This window comes from Haliotis rubra, unplaced genomic scaffold (assembly GCF_003918875.1).
Source record: "Haliotis rubra isolate DU_JTF1 unplaced genomic scaffold, ASM391887v1 Scf1422, whole genome shotgun sequence".
NCBI classification, from domain to species: Eukaryota; Metazoa; Mollusca; class Gastropoda; order Lepetellida; family Haliotidae; genus Haliotis; species Haliotis rubra.
Window position 1 is genome coordinate 149,958 of NW_025765362.1, and position 21,852 is coordinate 171,809.

General features: G+C 42.3%; 1 protein-coding gene across 1 annotated transcript; it reads right to left on the minus strand.

The window, feature by feature from the left end:
* Window positions 1-1,636: 1,636 nt before the first annotated feature.
* On the minus strand, window positions 1,637-17,046 carry LOC124269139 (circumsporozoite protein-like). Its single transcript, XM_046704160.1, has 6 exons — window positions 16,741-17,046; window positions 16,271-16,573; window positions 10,482-10,706; window positions 6,709-7,070; window positions 4,892-4,953; window positions 1,637-2,883 (listed from the first exon to the last, which is right to left on the minus strand). The coding sequence occupies exons 1-6, from the start codon at window positions 17,044-17,046 to the stop codon at window positions 2,831-2,833; spliced, it is 1,311 nt and encodes a 436-aa protein (XP_046560116.1). The 3' UTR covers window positions 1,637-2,830.
* Window positions 17,047-21,852: the final 4,806 nt, after the last annotated feature.

The following is a 21,852-nucleotide window of genomic DNA, read 5'->3' on the forward strand; positions in this document are numbered from 1 at the left end:
GCAGCATTTCCTTCTGTCCCCAGCCTAATGGAGCATGTCCTTCTGTTCCTAGCCTAATGCAGCATGTCCTTCTGTCCCCAGTCTAATGCAGCATGTCCTTCTGTCCCCAGTCTAATGCAGCATGTCCTTCTGTCCCCAGTCTAATTGAGCATGTCCTTCCGTCCCCAGTCTAATGGAGCATGTCCTTCTGTCCCCAGTCTAATGCAGCATGTCCTTCTGTTCCCAGTCTAATGTAGCATGTCCTCTTGTCCCCAGTCTAATGGAGCATGTCCTTCTGTCCCCCCTGTTTAAAGCTGCATATCCTTCTGTCCCCAGTTTAATGCAGCATGTCCTTCCGTCCGCAGGTTCATGCAGCATTCCCTTCAGTCCCCAGGTTGATGCATCATGTCCTCCTGTATTCTAGTTTAATGCAGCATGTTCCCCTGTCTTCCAGTTTAATGCAGCATGTCCTCTTGTCTTCCAGTTTAATGCAGCATGTCCTTCTGTCCTTTGAAGAATGTAGCGTAGTCCCACTGTAGAGTTGATAACGGTTATAATTACTTATAATTGCTTATGTTTGTCTCCATTGAGAATACGTGAGAGACCCACATGCCTTGGTGACGACACCCAGCCTCAGTTTGATGCCTAGAACTAGTTTAATCAGAGCAGAATGGCGTTAGAATCCTGTCACATCTTGCTGTTAAGACCTCAGGTTGAGGTCGGCTGTTACATGGATAGTTTGTCAGCTACCAGACAACAGGAATACGCTCGGTATCATGCACGTCAGCTATGTTTAGAAAGACAACAGGAATACGCTGGGTATCATGCATATATTTATACGCACAGTCAAACGTAAATAAAGATATCACAGTCACCTTCTTTGGCACATTTCAGAAGTAACTAATATGTTCGTAGTATACATATAAAGAGATTATTTACCTGTATATGTACATATAAACGTGAAATGTTTTATCGCTATTTCAAAAGGGTTGCTAAGTATTTCTTTAAACCGGGTTGGATATGAAGTACGCCCAGTATTTGCCTAATCTGATGCTGACAGACTACGCGAAAGACAATACAGCATGAAACACCATTTAAATATCAAAATCAACGCAAAGAATTTCTTGGCAATCCCTTCATCGTCTTGCTTCGACCGCAACCAACTGAAACGCCCCTCACCTCTACCTGCCTATCCACAGCATATCTCTACAGACAATGTATCCCCGCCACAGTGCTGGAGTTAGCTTAAGTCTGAATAGCATGCAGCCTGGACACAGTCCGTATGATAAACTTATGACACAGCCTCATGACATGTTAGTAAGACACAGCCTCATGGCATGTTAGTTAGACAGAGCCTCATGGCATGTTAGTTAGACAGAGCTTCATGACATGTTAGTAAGACACAGCCTCATGACATGTTAGTTAGACACAGCCTCATGGCATGTTAGTTAGACAGAGCCTCATGGCATGTTAGTTAGACACAGCCTCATGGCATGTTAGCTAGACAGAGCCTCATGGCATGTTAGACAGAGCTTCGTGGTATGTTTGTTATGGCATGATAGACAGAGACTTCATGGCATGTTAGACAGAGACTTCGTTATGTTTGTTAGAGCCTCATGACATGTTAGTTAGCCTCATGACATGAGACACAGCCTCATGACATGTTAGTTAGACACAGCCTCATGGCATGTTAGTTAGACACAGCCTCATGGCATGTTAGTTAGACACAGCCTCATGGCATGTTAGTTAGACACAGCCTCGTGGCATGTTAGCTAGACAGAGCCTCATGGCATGTTAGCTAGACAGAGCCTCATGGCATGTTAGACAGAGCCTCATGGCATGTTAGCTAGACAGAGCCTCATGACATGTTAGACAGAGCTTCGTGGTATGTTTGTTAGATAGACAGAGACACATGGCATGTTAGTTAGACAGAGCCTCATGACATGTTAGTAAGACACAGCCTCATGACATGTTAGTTAGACACAGCCTCATGGCATGTTAGCTAGACAGCGCCTCATGGCATGTTAGTTAGACACAGCCTCATGGCATGTTAGTTAGACACAGCCTCATGGCATGTTAGTTAGACACAGCCTCATGGCATGTTAGCTAGACACAGCCTCATGGCATGTTAGCTAGACAGAGCCTCATGGCATGTTAGTTAGACAGAGCCTCATGGCATGTTAGTAAGACACAGCCTCATGACATGTTAGTTAGACACAGCCTCATGGCATGTTAGCTAGACAGAGCCTCATGGCATGTTAGTTAGACACAGCCTCATGACATGTTAGTAAGACACAGCCTCATGACATGTTAGTAAGACACAGCCTCATGGCATGTTAGCTAGACAGAGCCTCATGGCATGTTAGTTAGACAGAGCCTCATGGCATGTTAGCTAGACACAGCCTCATGGCATGTTAGACAGAGCTTCGTGGTATGTTTGTTAGATAGACAGAGACACATGGCATGTTAGTTAGACAGAGCCTCGTGGTATGTTTGTTAGACAGATCCTCAATGGAAAGCTGCTTCAGTCAGGGCCTGATTTACAAGCTGCTTAGACTAAATTCCACATCATTTCCTTCACATAAGAATAGGCAAGTCGAAAGGCTTACCGAAGGTAGACAGCCGAAAGGTCAAGCGTGTATATTATAGATATATGATACAGGTACCATCCTAATAGGTCCAAAGTTACAAACACAATTGTAACAGTGCCAGCGATGGTACGCAATGCACAGATCATTGCTCTTGTCAAAGGTAAGATAATTAATTGTAATGAACGAATTAATATAGTTAAGCAGCATGGAGATCAATATACAGTTCTACAGACAGTACACAGCACATCCGATTTCTTCGGCTAGCGGTAGTAGACAGGGGTGATCTGAGTTTTGCCAACTCCCGGATCATTCACTGAAAAATAACCAAGGAAGAACTTAGCATAACATCACTGGAAACACAAGCAGTGTACTCCTTACACGAATCGCTCTTCATCATTAATACGCATCTTAACTACACAGACCTATGGTAATCCTACATACGCATCTTAACTACACAGACCAATGGTAATCCTACATACGCATCTTAACTACACAGACCAATGGTAATCCTACATACGCATCTTAACTACATAGACCAATGGTAATCCTACATACGCATGGTAACTACACAGACCAATGGTAATCCTACATACGCATCTTAACTACACAGACCAATGGTAATCCTACATACGCATCTTAACTACACAGACCAATGGTAATCCTACATACGCATCTTAACTACACAGACCAATGGTAATCCTACATATGCATCTTAACTACACATACCAATGGTAATCATACATACGCATCGTAACTACATAGACCAATGGTAATCCTACATACGCATCTTAACTACACAGGCCAATGGTAATCCTACATACGCATCTTAACTACACAGACCAATGGTAATCCTACATACGCATCTTAATGACACAGACAAACGGTAATCCTACGGACGCATCTTAACTCCACATACCAATGGCAATCCTACATACGCATCTTAACTACACATACCAATGGTAATCATACGGACGCATCTTAATTACACAGACCAATGGTAATCATACGGTCGCATCTTAATTACACAGACCAATGGTAATCCTACATACGCATCTTAATTACACAGGCCATCGGTAATCATACGGACGCATCTTAATTACACATACCAATGGTAATCGTACAGGCGCATCTTAACAACACAGACCAACGGTAATCATACAAGAGGAAGTTAGTTACACAGACCAATGGCAATCATACGGACGCATCTTAACTACACAGACCAATGGAAATTATACAGACACCTCCTAATCACACAGACTAATGGTAATCGTACAGGCGCATCTTAACTAGACAGACCAATGATAGTCATACAGACATATGTTAACTACACAGACCAATGGAATTTATACAGACGCCTCCTAATTACACAGACCAATGGTAATCATACAGGCGGATGTAAACTAGACAGACGAATGGTAATCATTAAGGCGCATCCTAACTACACAGACCAATGGAAATTATACAGATGCCCCTTAATCACACATACCAATGGTATTCCAACATACTCATCTTAATTACACAGACCAACGGTAATCCTACAAGAGGAAGTTAATTACACAGACCAATGGTAATCATACGGACGCATCTTAACTAAACAGACCAATGGTAATCATACGGACACATCTTAACTACACAGACCAATGATAATCCTACATACGCATCTTAACAACACAGACCAACGGTAATCATACAAGAGGAAGTTAGTTACACAGACCAATGGCAATCATACGGACGCATCTTAACTACACAGACCAATGGAAATTATACAGACACCTCCTAATCACACAGACTAATGGTAATCGTACAGGCGCATCTTAACTAGACAGACCAATGATAGTCATACAGACATATGTTAACAACACAGACCAATGCGCATCTTCATTACACAGACCAATGGAAATTATACAGATGCCCCTTAATCACACATACCAATGGTATTCCAACATACTCATCTTAATTACACAGACCAACGGTAATCCTACAAGAGGAAGTTAATTACACCGACCAATGGTAATCATACGGACGCATCTTCATTACACATACCAATGGTCATCATACGGACGCATCTTAAACCCAGAGACCAATGGTCATCATACGGACACATCTTAATTACACAGACCAATGGTAATCATAGAGGCGTATCTTAACTAGACAGACCAATGGTAATCATACAGGCGCATCTTAACTAGACAGACCAATGGTAATCATACAGGTGCATCCTAAATACAGAGACAAATGGTAATCATACAGGCGCATCTTAACTACAGAGACCAAGTAGTACCATTGATGGAAAGCGAGTTAGATGTCAGGAAAGTACTTACACATGTTGACTCTGACACTTGAGGTGGTGCTGACACGGTTGTTCTTGAGGTTTGACTCTCGCCTGCAAGTATTGGAAATGTTGGATTTGGGACGTGTCACTCATACCAGAGACCATATAATTATCATAATAAACTAGCGTCCAAAAGAAACGCCACCAAACAGATTTCTTCACTAAAACACAACAAACGCAAATTATGGTAACAAGAAGTGTTGTATTGTAAAACACAATCATTCAGCAACAGTTCTTGAAACTTTTCAGTTAGAAAAACGAAACAGTTCGTGTTCTGAAGGCACATGGATGACACCGGTGTGCAGTGTCCAGTATTCGATCGCCAACGCTGATTCGTCTTTAAGGTCTTAAACTGTCTTGAACAACACAGATGATTCAGTTTCGTGTGTGGCCACCCCTAGCAGTGATGCAGGCTCTATCGCTGCGTCGAACTGAGTGTGTCAGCCTTCTGACGTCATCATTTGGGATTCGGCGCCATTCCTCTTGCAGGGCAACTGCCAACGCGTCCATAGTCAATGGCGGCTGTTGACGTTTCCGAATACGTTGCCCCAGTTGGTCCCAGATGGTGTTCGATTGGAGACAGATCGGGTGATCTCGCTGGCCACTGAAGAAGGTTGACGTTGTTAGTGTTGTGGAAGTCACTTGTGATCCGGGCTGTGTGAGGTGTGGCGTTTTCCTGTTGAAACAGAGTCCTTGGGTGACGTTGCAGGTAAGGCAGCACCACAGGCCGTAAAACCTCGTCGATGTAACGACGTGCGGTGATAATACCGTTGATGATGACGAGATCTGTCTTCTGGTCCCCACAAACTCCGCCCCAGACCATAACGCTTCCACCGCCGTAATGCTCCACTTCTTGGATGCAAGCAGGTTCCGTCCGTTCGCCCCGACGTCGGTAGATTCGAACACGACCATCAGATTTGAATGGCTGGAACCTGCTCTCGTCACTGAAGAGCACTCTTCGCCAGTTTCGCTGCTGCCACTGCATTACGGTCCGTGCCCACTTCAATCTGGCACGTCGTTGTCGGAGCGTTAACGTCATGCCCTTGAAAGGTCGATAGGCACGAATACCATGCTGACGGAGTCGTCTTGCTACGGTCTGTCTCCTGACTGCATGTCCAAGGCTATTGGCGCTTGGTGACGTCACAGTGAGGTAGCGGTTTCTCAGATGAAGCATCCGTGAAGATCGATCTTCCTGTGGGGTCGTGACCTTAAGTCTGCCACTCCTGGGTCTGTCAGCAGTACTGCCAGTCTGTCTGTGACGTGTGACAAGTCTGGCGATGGTGGACTTGCAGCATCCCATGATCCTGGTCACGTGCTCCTGTGTTGCGCCCATCTGAAGCATACCAATTGCTCTTTCCCTCTGTTCTTTGGTCAATCGAGGCATGTTGGCTGCTTTCAATCATCTCACATGAGAACAAATCTAGTCAGGTTTTATACCCTCATGTCATACGGGTAACTTTGTGCAAAATTTCCATTATTTCTGTGCGAATTCATTTGACTCACTAATCATCAAATTTCTTGCACTTGTTCACTGGGAATAGACAGGTTGTGTTCGAGGGATGTGTTTTCAGACGTTTTTCGCCGTTTTTCAGCAGATTGGCAATTATTTTGACAATTTATGATAATTTTTATTTTGGTGGCGATTCTTTTGGACGCTAGTTTATTATATGGTCTCAGCTCATACAGTGTAACAGCAGTAAGTAGCCACATGCGGCGAACTATAATTAATTGGTATTCTCACATGGTGTGAGTTTCACATCCTCAAATACTAAACTATTCACTATTATATAATATTGCTATACTCACGAGTTGACTTTGTATCTTCTTGTGTTCGACTTATTACTGTTCCTGGTTGCACATCGCTTCTTCGCCTGGATCCCACCAACAACCGCTGCAGCCGTCAGAGCGCCTCCTATGGCCACAGCTCCACAGATTAAACCAGCCATAGCCCCCGGGCTCAACGAAGAGAATCCATTGGAGCCTGACCCAGCTGAGTTGGACAGTAGGTTGAGAGCTCCATTGGCCCCACCGGCTATGTTGCCATTTGTATTACCGTTAGCGTTAGCGTTTGCGTTTGCGTTGGCATTTGCATTTGCGTTGGCGTTCGGATCTGGTGTCTGAGTGGGTGGTGGTGGAACGGTAGTGACAAGCACGTATTGGAGGTCCAGCTGGGAGACACACAAGATATGCTACCATTTCACAGATGCAGACACACAATATATACTACCATTTCACAGATGTAGACACACAAGATATGCTATCATTTCACAGATGCAAACACACAAAATATGCCACCATTTCACATATGCAGACACATAAGATATGCTACCATTTCACAGATGTAGACACAAAAGACATACTACCATTTCGCAGATGCAGACACACAAGATATACAACCATTTCACGGATGCAGCCACGCAAGATATGCGACCATTTCACAGATGCAGACACACAAGATATGCTACCATTTCCAATATGCAGACACGCAAGATATGCTACCATTTCACAGATGCAAACACACAAGATATGCCATTATTTCAAAGATGCAGGCACGCAAGATATGCTACCATTTCAGAGATGCAGACACTCAAGATATGCTACCATTTCATAGATGCAAACAAAATATCTGCCACTATTTTATAGATGCAGACACACAATATATGCCACCATTTTACAGAGGCAGACACACAAGATAGTCTACCATTTCACACATGCAGACACATAAGACATGACACCACTTCACAGATGCAGACACACAAGATATGCCACTATTTCACAGGTGCAGACGCAGAAAATATGCCACCACTTCACAGATGCAGACACACAAGATACTCCACTATTTCACAGATGCAAACACACAAAATATGCCACCATTTCACAGATGCAGACACATAAGATATGCTACCATTTCAAAGATGTAGACACAAAAGACATACTACCATTTCGCAGATGCAGACACACAAGATATACAACCATTTCACGGATGCAGCCACGCAAGATATGCGACCATTTCACAGATGCAGACACACAAGATATGCTACCATCTCACAGATGCAGACACACAAGATATGCCACCATTTCCAACACGCAGACACGCAAGATATGCTACCATTTCACAGATGCAAACACACAAGATATGCCATTATTTCAAAGATGCAGGCACGCAAGATATGCTACCATTTCAGAGATGCAGAGTCTCAAGGTATGCTACCATTTCATAGATGCAAACAAAATATCTGCCACTATTTTACAGCTGCAGACACAATATATGCCACCATTTTACAGATGCAGACACACAAGATAGTCTACCATTTCACAGATGCAGACACACAAGATATGCCACTATTTCACAGGTGCAGACGCAGAATATATGCCACCACTTCACAGATGCAGACACACAAGATATGCCACCACTTCACAGATGCAGACACACAAGATATGCCACTATTTCACAGGTGCAGACGCAGAAAATATGTCACCACTTCACAGATGCAGACACACAAGATATGCCATCACTTCAGAGATGCAGACACACAAGATATGCCACCACTTCACAGATGCAGACACACAAGATATACCACCACTTCACAGATGCAGACATACAAGATATGCCATTATTTCACAGATGCAGACACTCAAGATATGCTACCATTTCCAATATGCAGACACGCAAGATATGCTACCATTTCACAGATGCAAACACACAAGATATGCCATTATTTCACAGATGCAGGCACGCAAGATATGCTACCATTTCAGAGATGCAGACACTCAAGATATGCTACCATTTCATAGATGCAAACAAAATATCTGCCACTATTTTATAGATGCAGACACACAATATATGCCACCATTTTACAGAGGCAGACACACAAGATAGTCTACCATTTCACACATGCAGACACATAAGACATGACACCACTTCACAGATGCAGACACACAAGATATGCCACTATTTCACAGGTGCAGACGCAGAAAATATGCCACCACTTCACAGATGCAGACACACAAGATACTCCACTATTTCACAGATGCAAACACACAAAATATGCCACCATTTCACAGATGCAGACACATAAGATATGCTACCATTTCAAAGATGTAGACACAAAAGACATACTACCATTTCGCAGATGCAGACACACAAGACATACTACCATTTCACGGATGCAGCCACGCAAGATATGCGACCATTTCACAGATGCAGACACACAAGATATGCTACCATCTCACAGATGCAGACACACAAGATATGCCACCATTTCCAACACGCAGACACGCAAGATATGCTACCATTTCACAGATGCAAACACACAAGATATGCCATTATTTCAAAGATGCAGGCACGCAAGATATGCTACCATTTCAGAGATGCAGAGTCTCAAGGTATGCTACCATTTCATAGATGCAAACAAAATATCTGCCACTATTTTACAGCTGCAGACACAATATATGCCACCATTTCACAGATGCAGACACACAAGATATGCCACTATTTCACAGGTGCAGACGCAGAATATATGCCACCACTTCACAGATGCAGACACACAAGATATGCCACCACTTCACAGATGCAGACACACAAGATATGCCACTATTTCACAGGTGCAGACGCAGAAAATATGTCACCACTTCACAGATGCAGACACAAGATATGCCATCACTTCAGAGATGCAGACACACAAGATATGCCACCACTTGACAGATGCAGACACACAAGATATACCACCACTTCACAGATGCAGACATACAAGATATGCCATTATTTCACAGATGCAGACGCAGAAGATATGCCACTAATTCACATATGCAGACACACAAGATATGTCACCACGCTATAAACATGCAGACACACAAGATATGCCACCATTTCACAGATGCAGCCACGCAAGATATGCCATTATTTCACAGATGCAAACACACAAGATATGCCATCACTTCACAGATGCAGACGCAGAAGATTTGCCACCACTTTACAGATGCAGACACAAGATATGCCATTATTTCACAGATGCAGACGCAGAAGATATGCCATCAATTCACAGGTGCAGACACACAAGATATGTCACCCCGTTATAAACATACAGACACACAAGATATGCAACCACTTCACAGATGCAGTCACGCAAGATATGCCATTATTTCACAGATGCAAACACACAAGATATGCCATCACTTCACAGATGCAGACGCAGAAGATTTGCCACCACTTTACAGATGCAGACATACAAGATATGCCACCACTTCACAAATGCAGACACACAAGATATGTTACCACGTTATAGACACGCAGACACACAAGATATGCCACCACTTCACAGATGCAGCCACGCAAGATATGCCATTATTTCACAGATGCAAACACACAAGATATGCTATCACTTCACAGATGCAGACGCAGAAGATTTGCCACCACTTCACAGATGCAGACACACAAGATTTGCCACCTCTTCACAGATTCAGTCACACAAGATATGCCACCACTTCACAGATGCAGACACGCAAAATATGCCACCATTTCTTAGGATGCAGACACGCAAGATATGCTACCATTTCATAGATGCACAGATTAAACCAGCCATAGCCCCCGGGCTCAACGAAGAGAATCCATTGGAGCCTGACCCAGCTGAGTTGGACAGTAGGTTGAGAGCTCCATTGGCCCCACCGGCTATGTTGCCATTTGTATTACCGTTAGCGTTAGCGTTTGCGTTTGCGTTGGCATTTGCATTTGCGTTGGCGTTCGGATCTGGTGTCTGAGTGGGTGGTGGTGGAACGGTAGTGACAAGCACGTATTGGAGGTCCAGCTGGAGACACACAAGATATGCTACCATTTCACAGATGCAGACACACAATATATACTACCATTTCACAGATGCAGACACGCAAGATATGCTACCATTTCAAAGATACAGATACACAAGATATGCTAAGATTTCACAGATGTAGACACACAAGATATGCTATCATTTCACAGATGCAAACACACAAAATATGCCACCATTTCACATATGCAGACACATAAGATATGCTACCATTTCAAAGATGTAGACACAAAAGACATACTACCATTTCGCAGATGCAGACACACAAGATATACAACCATTTCACGGATGCAGCCACGCAAGATATGCGACCATTTCACAGATGCAGACACACAAGATATGCTACCATCTCACAGATGCAGACACACAAGATATGCCACCATTTCCAACACGCAGACACGCAAGATATGCTACCATTTCACAGATGCAAACACACAAGATATGCCATTATTTCAAAGATGCAGGCACGCAAGATATGCTACCATTTCAGAGATGCAGAGTCTCAAGGTATGCTACCATTTCATAGATGCAAACAAAATATCTGCCACTATTTTACAGCTGCAGACACAATATATGCCACCATTTTACAGATGCAGACACACAAGATAGTCTACCATTTCACACATGCAGACACACAAGATATGCCACCACTTCACAGATGCAGACACACAAGATATGCCACTATTTCACAGGTGCAGACGCAGAAAATATGCCACCACTTCACAGATGCAGACACACAAGATACTCCACTATTTCACAGATGCAAACACACAAAATATGCCACCATTTCACAGATGCAGACACATAAGATATGCTACCATTTCAAAGATGTAGACACAAAAGACATACTACCATTTCGCAGATGCAGACACACAAGATATACAACCATTTCACGGATGCAGCCACGCAAGATATGCGACCATTTCACAGATGCAGACACACAAGATATGCTACCATCTCACAGATGCAGACACACAAGATATGCCACCATTTCCAACACGCAGACACGCAAGATATGCTACCATTTCACAGATGCAAACACACAAGATATGCCATTATTTCAAAGATGCAGGCACGCAAGATATGCTACCATTTCAGAGATGCAGAGTCTCAAGGTATGCTACCATTTCATAGATGCAAACAAAATATTCGCCACTATTTTACAGCTGCAGACACAATATATGCCACCATTTTACAGATGCAGACACACAAGATAGTCTACCATTTCACACATGCAGACACACAAGATATGCCACCACTTCACAGATGCAGACACACAAGATATGCCACTATTTCACAGGTGCAGACGCAGAATATATGCCACCACTTCACAGATGCAGACTCACAAGACATGCTACCACTTCACAGATGCAGACACACAAGATATGCCACTATTTCACAGGTGCAGACGCAGAATATATGCCATCACTTCAGAGATGCAGACACACAAGATATGCCACCACTTCACAGATGCAGACACACAAGATATACCACCACTTCACAGATGCAGACATACAAGATATGCCATTATTTCACAGATGCAGACGCAGAAGATATGCCACTAATTCACATATGCAGACACACAAGATATGTCACCACGCTATAAACATGCAGACACACAAGATATGCCACCATTTCACAGATGCAGCCACGCAAGATATGCCATTATTTCACAGATGCAAACACACAAGATATGCCATCACTTCACAGATGCAGACGCAGAAGATTTGCCACCACTTTACAGATGCAGACACACAAGATATGCCATTATTTCACAGATGCAGACGCAGAAGATATGCCATCAATTCACAGGTGCAGACACACAAGATATGTCACCCCGTTATAAACATACAGACACACAAGATATGCAACCACTTCACAGATGCAGTCACGCAAGATATGCCATTATTTCACAGATGCAAACACACAAGATATGCCATCACTTCACAGATGCAGACGCAGAAGATTTGCCACCACTTTACAGATGCAGACATACAAGATATGCCACCACTTCACAAATGCAGACACACAAGATATGTTACCACGTTATAGACACGCAGACACACAAGATATGCCACCACTTCACAGATGCAGCCACGCAAGATATGCCATTATTTCACAGATGCAAACACACAAGATATGCTATCACTTCACAGATGCAGACGCAGAAGATTTGCCACCACTTCACAGATGCAGACACACAAGATTTGCCACCTCTTCACAGATTCAGTCACACAAGATATGCCACCACTTCACAGATGCAGACACGTAAAATATGCCACCATTTTACGGATGCAGACACGCAAGATATGATGCAGACACACAATATATCCCATTACTTCACAGATGCAGACACAAGATTTGCAGACACACAAGATTTGCCACTTCACAGATGCAGACACACAAGATATGCCACCACTTCACAGATACAGACGCAGAAGATATATAATGCCCCCAAAACAGAAACACAAAATGGATAAAAACGTATATTTAAGTGGTATTCTACATGATATTCAATTTTTTGTTTAGTTTTGAGAGATGAAGTGGTACAAAATGCCATTTCCTATCAGATGGAAGTTTTCTTCAGAATTGTTCAGACAGAACAACATGGAAATTGACCAAAACGAAGCCACATGCTAAGCATGTCACATCCATGAACTGCACCTGAAACATGCCTGCATTAGCAATAAATGTGTGGGGTGTTCAACTGAATGGCAATTGTTGCTAAAGCAAACGAGAATTCTGACAAATGCCACGCCTCAGCGACGCTATCGGCAGATTGGAAGCTGGTGAATCCACGTTCTGTTGTGGCCAGACTGTTCAACGTGTTGCCAAGCACCATAACAAGACATGTGGAACGTATGTCAAAATCAAAGAACAACACGTTACCGACTCAGAACAGAGTGACCACGAGTGACCAAGGGGCGGGACCGATACATCAGCTTTCGTCATCTACGAGACAGAACCACAATCCTCTACGGCATCCAACATACCGGATATGTGTAGGGTATCGGCCCAAACAGTTAGGAACCTATTATGAAAAGCAGGACATCTTGCAAGACGTCCTGTTCTTGGGGTCGTTTTAACAGCACAGCACCGTCAAAACCAATGTCAGTTATATCAAGCACACTTGGTATTTGTTGCTTTGTGACCTTGACCACTGTATGATTGTTTTGGTAAAAATTGTTCTTTGTCGCATTTTTCCTTTTCAAATTAAATGTTTCTGAATTTTATAACCATTTTATAATTCTATAATCTTCATGTGCGTTTCTTTTAGGGTGAGTATGCTATCATTTTACAGATAGTGACACGCAACACAAACCACCATTTTAAAGATGGATACACACAAGTGTACAAATGGAGATTTAAAGATAACATTATTTCACATTTACAAATGAAGAGTGGTTTCAGGTCGTGAGATACAAACAATACAAGCGTGATTTCCGCTATTGAGACACAAACAATACAAGTGTGGTTTCAGTTCGAGAGATACAAGCAATACAAGTGTGGCTTCAGCTCCACAGACACAGACAATACAAGTGTGGCTTCAGCTCCACAGACACAGACAATACAAGTGTGGCTTCGGCTCCACAGACAATACAAGTGGGGCTTACAGCTCCACAGACACAAACAATGCAAGTGTGGTTTCAGCAGTGTTCATAGTTAAAGCTAGATACTCATAAGAATGTTTCCATAGTGACAGCTAGATACCCACTAGAAATACTTCGATAGTGACGGCTAGATACCAACAAGAAATTCTTCAATAGTTACAGCTAGATACTCCAGAATGTTTGTATAGTTACAGCTAGAGACACACAGGAATGCTTCCATAGTGACAGGTACATACCCACAAGAATTTTTTCCATAATTACACCTAGATACTCCAGAAATGTTTCAATAGTTACAGCTAGATACTCACAAGAAATGCTTTCATAGTGAGAGCTAGATACCCACAAGAAATGCTTCCATAGTTACAGCTAGATACCGACGAGGCATGCTTTCATAGTGACACCTAGAATCCCACAAGAACTCTTTCTATAGTTACAGCTAGATACCCACAAGAAATGTCCCCATAGTTACAGCTAGATACCCACAAGAAATGTCCCCATAGTTACAGCTAGATACCAACAAGAAATGTTTCTATAGTGACAGCTAGATGCCCACAAGTAATGTTTCCATAGTTACAGCTAGATACCCAGAAGAAATGTTTCTATAGTTACAGCTAGATACCCTCAAGAAATGTTTCCATAGTTACAGCCAGATACCCACAAGTAATGTTTCTATAGTTACAGCTAGATACCAACAAGAAATGTTTCTATAGTTACTGCAAGATACCCTCAAAACATGTTTCCATAGTGACAGCTAAACACCCACAAGAAATGTTTCCATAGTTACAGCTAGATGCCCTCAAGAAATTTTTCCATAGTTACAGGTAGATACCCACAAGACATGTTTCTATAGTTACAGCTAGATACCCAGAAGAAATGTTTTTATAGTTACAGCTAGATACCAACAAGAAATGTTTCTATAGTTACAGCTAGATACCAACAAGAAATGTTTCTATAGTTACAGCTAGATACCAACAGGAAATGTTTCCATAGTTACAGCTAGATACCCACAAGAAATGTTTCTATAGTTACAGCTAAATACCCACAAGACATGTTTCTATAGTTACTGCTAGATACCCTCAAAACATGTTTCTATAGTTACAGCTAGATACCAACAAGAAATGTTTCCATAGTTACAGGTAGATACCCTCAAGAAATGTTTCCATAGTTACAGCTAGATACCCACAAGACATGTTTCTATAGTTACAGCTAGATACCAACAAGAAATGTTTCTATAGTTACAGCAAGATACCCTCAAGAAATGTTTTCATAGTTACAGCTAGATACCCAAATGAAAATGAAGAACGTGAACATGAACCCCTAATGCGCTGAAGCTTGTTTACTGATTCAATGTTACGAGTTGACTGTCTGAACAGAATCTGAAATTTTACAAACATTCCTTATAATAATCACATAATATTCATTTTTTTCATCTTTGTCTTTGTAGATAATGTAGCCCCCAAACATCCCTTCTCTTTTTCCGAATGGTGAACATGGCATATGGAACATCACATGTCATATCCACTGTGTTTTAACAATGCTGTTGGGGATTATCTGGTGTGGGCATGTGAGCACAATGGGGTGGTGGACTTTGCTACATCAGAGACTTAGGGGAGCCACGAATACTGTGGAACCATCAAAACACAGAACATTTCAGCTTAGTGTTGACATTTCTGGACAGTTCTCAATACAATAGAAGGGGACACACCCTCTTCTCCATCACCTCACATGAAGACTAGCGTTTGCACCCTGGAGCTCGGGCCTGTTTTGAAAGCTTGACCACTATTGTCTCAAGGTGAACAATATTATCACTGACTATTGCTATTATAGTTGTCATACTGTTTTATACTTCGCTTGTAATAGTAAACCCACCGCATATTGATCTGCTTCTATATTTGCTGATACTGTCATTTCCGTAAAACCAGCCATACAACGTACCTTAGTCTCGCTCTTTCTTTGAGGATTCCCATTATCAATGACTTCAACGTCACATTTGAAGTTCTGTCCTCCAACAAACCCAGTAGCCATCGAGCTGGATAGTCGGACTTTGCAGTCAGCGCCGATAGTGATGTATCCATCCAGAGCGGCGTCGCATTGCTTGGCTCTACACGTGAACATACCGTTTGTCAGAGCGTCCAGATCGTCAGCTACCATGGCAAGGATCTCTTTCCCCTCAACGTCGGTGTTAAACACTTGGCCGAAGTAACTTGCCTGCTCAAATATGGGGTCGTTGTCGTTCACCTGGACATAGAATATAGCGTGTATTAGACTGCCAGTATATTGCGGGAAGGACGGACAGGGTATTCATCCGCTTGATGTATAGTCTATATAACGGAACCTTCTATCCAATTTCAATTAGCAGCATTTGAGACTTATAGTTGCGTTATGTTATTAAACTGTGCAGCTACCTCCAATACTGTCACTGCAACGTCAAATTTGACTTTAGCTGCAGGTAGGTCTCCTTTATCTACGAACTCGACCTTGAGATCAATCAGTTCCTTGTCTGCCTTCTTGTCTCGCAGCTCGGGGTCAAGCTCAATCGCTGCCCTAAGACACAGCGTGCAGTCAGCGCCACTAATTGCGAAGGAGTCCTTGTACTTTGCCGGGTCAGTGATCGTCCACTTCCATTTGTCGACATCGCCGATGTCGGGGTCGAAGCCACCGCAGCCTAAATTCACACAGTGGTTCACTTGATCCTGAAATGTAGATGTCATGAAGGGGACTTGTAGTGAACACACAATATCAAGAAGGCAACGTGTAGTGAAAACAAAATGTAAAGATAGTAACGTGTATTAAAGACACAATGTAAAGATGGTAACATGTAGTGAAGACACAATGTCAAGAAGGTAACATGTAGTGGAGACACAATGTCATGAAGGTAACGTGTAGTGGAGACACAATGTCAAGAAGGTAACATGTAGTGAAGACACAATGACAAGGTAACATGTAGTGAAGACACAATGTCAAGAAGGTAACATGTAGTGACGACAATGTCAAGAAGGTAACATGTAGTGGAGACACAATGTCCAGATTGTAACATGTAGTGAAGACACAATGTCATGAAGGTAACATGTAGTGAAGACACAATGTAAAGATGGTAACATGTAGTGAAGACACAATGTAAAGAAGGTAACATGTTGTGAAGACACAATGTCAAGAATGTAACATGAAGTGAAGACAATGTCAAGAAGGTAACATGTAGTGAAGACACAATGAAAAGATGGTAACATGTAGTGAAGACAATGTCAAGAAGGTAACATGAAGTGAAGACACAATGTCATGAAGGTAACATGTAGTGAAGACACAATGTCAAGAAGGTAACGCGTAGTCAAGACACATTGCCAAGAAGGTAACATGTAGTGACGACAGATGGTAAAGATGGTAACGTGTAGTTAAGACACAATGTAAAGAAGGTAACTTGTAGTGACGACACATTGTTAAGATGGTAACGTGTAGTGAAGACACAATGTAAAGATGGTAACATATAGTGACGACACAATGTAAAGATGGTAACATGTAGTGACGACACAATGTAAAGATGGTAACATGTAGTGACGACACATTGTAAAAATGGTAACGTGTAGTGGAGACACAATGTAAAGATGGTAACATGTAGTGAAGACACAATGTCAAGAAGGTAACATGTAGTGGAGACACGGTGTCATGAAGGTAATGTGTTGTGGAGACACAATGTCAAGAAGGTAACATGGAGTGAAGACACAATGTCAAGAAGGTAACATGCAGTGACGACACAATGTAAAGAAGGTAACATGTAATGAGGACACAATATCAAGAAGGTAACATGTAGTGAAGACAATGTCAAGAAGGTAACATGTAGTGGAGACACAAAGTCGAGATTGTAACATGTAGTGAAGACACAATGTCATGAAGATAACATGTAGTGAAGACACATGTAAAGATGGTAACATGTACTGAAGACACAATGTAAAGAAGGTAACATGTTGTGAAGACACAATGTCAAGAAGGTAAGATGTAGTGGAGACACAATGTCATGAACGTAACATGTAGTGGAGACACAATGAAAAGATGATAACATGTAGTGGAGACACAATGTCAAGAAGGTAACATGTAGTGGAGACACAATGTCAAGAAGGTAACATGTACTGAAGACACAATGTAAAGAAGGTAACATGTTGTGAAGACACAATGTCAAGAAGGTAACATGTAGTGAAGACAAAATGTCAAGAAGGTAACATGTAGTGAAGACAAAATGTCAAGAAGGTAACATGTAGTGAAGACAAAATGTCAAGAAGGTAACATGAAGTGAAAACACAATGTCAAGAAGGTAACATGTAGTGAAGACACAATGTCAAGAAGGTAACATGTAGTGAAGACATAATGTCAAGAAGGTAACATGTAGTGAAGACACAATGTCAAGAAGGTAACATGTAGTGAAGACACAATGTCATGAAGGTAACATGTAATGAGGACACAATATCAAGAAGGTAACATGTAGTGAAGACAATGTCAAGAAGGTAACATGTAGTGGAGACACAAAGTCCAGATTGTAACATGTAGTGAAGACACAATGTCATGAAGATAACATGTAGTGAAGACACAATGTCATGAAGATAACATGTAGTGAAGACACATGTAAAGATGGTAACATGTACTGAAGACACAATGTAAAGAAGGCAACGTGTAGTGAAAACAAAATGTAAAGATGGTAACGTGTAGTGAAGACACAATGTAAAGATGGTAACATGTAGTGACGACACATTGTAAAAATGATAACGTGTAGTGAAGACGCAATGTAAAGATAGTAACGTGTATGAAAGACACAATGTAAAGATTGTAACATGTAGTGAAGACACAATGTAAAGATGGTAACATGTAGTGGAGACACAATGTATAGATGGTAACGTGTAGTGAAGACACAATGTCAAGAAGGTAACATGTAGTGACGACACATTGTAAATATGGTAACGTGTAGGGAAGACACAATGTAAAGATGGTAACATGTAGTGAAGACACAATGTAAAGATGGTAACATATAGTGGAGAGACAATGTCATGAAGGTAACGTGTTGTGAAGACACAATGTCAAGAAGGTAACATGTAGTGAAGACAATGCCAAGAAGGTAACATGCAGTGACGACACAATGTCAAGAAGTTAACGTGTAGTGAAGACACAATGTAAAGAAGGTAACATGTAGTAACGACACATTGTAAAGATGGTAACGTGTAGTGAAGACACAATGTCAAGAAGGTAACATGTAATGAGGAAACAATATCAAGAAGGTAATGTGTAGTGAAAAAGAATCTGGGATTAAATTCATTAATGCAAATTTTAGTTTCCGAATGAGACATATAAAAAACAGGTTCACCTCTTGGAACTCAGCGGAGTATTTCAACCCGTTAGTGACGCCCGGAGCCTCATTGACGTCATCTAGGTCCAAGTACGTGACGATGTCGTCAGACGTCCAGCAGCCATCATTGACGTTAACAAAAAAAGTGTACTTGTTCAACGTCTCGTAATCCAGCTCCCTACCAGCACGTAGTTTAATTGAAATGACTGAAAGAAGAACGTAAAAACTCATGAGGGAACGGAACAGTTCCTTGTACTGAAATAAGCTTGTGTTGAGGGTTGGATGAGTTAAGCTGTTTGTTGGTGCTGAAATAAGCTTGTGTTGAGGGTTGGGTGAGTTAAGCTGTTTGCTGGTGTTGACATAAGCTTGTCTGGAGAGTTGGTTGAGTTAAGCCGTTTGTTGGCTCTGGGATAAGCATGTGTTGAGGGTTGGGTGAGTTAAGGTGCTTCTTGGTGCTGGGATAAGCTTGTGTTCAGGTTTTTTTCAGTTAAGCTGTTTGTTGGTGCTGGATGAGCTTGTCTTCAGGGTTCGTTGAGTTACACTGTTTGTGTATAAGCTTGTGTTGAAGGTTGGGTGAGTTAAGCTGTTTGTTGGTGCTGAAATAAGCTTGTGTTGAGGGTTGGGTGAGTTACGGTGCTTCTTGGAGCTGGGATAAGCTTGTGTTCAGGTTTTTTTCAGTTAAGCTGTTTGTTGGTGCTGGATGAGCTTGTGTTCAGGGTTCGTTGAGTTACACTGTTTGTGTATAAGCTTGTGTTGAGAGTTGGTTGAGTTAAGCTGTTTGTTGGTGCTGAAATAGGCTTGTGTTGAGGATTGGATGAGTTAAGCTGTTTGTTGGTGCTGAGATAAGCTTGTGTTGAGGGTTGTTTTGAGATAAGCTGCTTGTTGGTGCTGGGATAAGCTTGTGTTGAGGGTTGGATGATTTAAGCTGCTTGTTGGTGCTGGGATAAGCTTGTGTTTAGGGTTGGTTGAGTTAAGCTGTTTGTTGGTGCTGGGATGAGCTTGTGTTGTGGGTTGGATCAGTTAAGCTGCTTGTTGGTGCTGGGATAAGCTTGTGTTCAGGGGTGGGTGAGTTACGCTGTTTGTTGGTGCTGGGATAAGCGTGTGCTGAGTGTCTGACGACCAGTATTTTTACTACTACCAGGTAGAACGTCAACACTGTTTCTACAAGGGTCTGATGACCAGTACTGTTACTACTACCAGGTAGAACGTCAACACTGTCACTACAAGGGTCTGACGACCAGTAGTGTCACTGCTACCAGGTAGAACGTCAACACTGTCACTACAAGGGTCTGACGACCAGTAGTGTTACTACTACCAGGTAAAACGTCACCACTGATACTACAAGGGTCTGCTTGCACTGAGGGTTGGTTGAGTTAAGCTGTTTGTTGGTGCTGGAATGAGCTTGTGTTGAGGGTTGGTTGAGTTACTCTGTGTACAAGCTTGTGTTGAGGGTTGGTTGAGTTAAGCTGTTTGTTGGTTCTGAAATAAGCTTGTGTTGAGGGTTGGTTGAGTTAAGCTGTTTGTTGGTGCTGAAATAAGCTTGTGTTGAGGGTTGGGTGAGTTAAGGTGATTCTTGGTGCTGGGATAAGCTTGTGTTCAGGGTTTTTTCAGTTAAGCTGTTTGTTGGTGCTGGATGAGCTTGTGTTGAGGGTTCGTTGAGTTAAGCTGTTTGTTGGTGCTGGGATAAGCTTGTATTGAGGGTTGGATCAGTTAAGCTGTTTGTTGGTGCTGAAATACGCTTGTGTTGAGGGTTGGTTGAGAAAAGCTGTTTGTAAATGCTGGGATAAGTTTCTGTTGAGGGTTGGATGATTTAAGCTGCTTGTTGGTGCTGAGATAAGCTTGTGTTGAGGGTTGGTTGAGTTAAGCTGTTTGTTGGGCCTGGGATAAGCTTGTGTTGTGGGTTGGATCAGTTAAGCTGTTTGTTGGTGCTGGGATAAGCTTGTGCTGAGTGTCTGACGACCAGTATTGTTGCTACTACCAGGTAGAAACGTCAACACTGGTACTACAAGAGGCTGATGACCAGTACTGTTACTACTACCAGGTACAACGTCACCACTGTTACTACAAAGGTCTGCATGCATTGAGGGTTGGTTGAGTTACACTGTTTGTGTATAAGCTGTTTGTTGGTGCTGGGATGAGCTTGTGTTGAGGGTTGGTTGAGTTACACTGTTTGTGTATAAGCTGTTTGTTG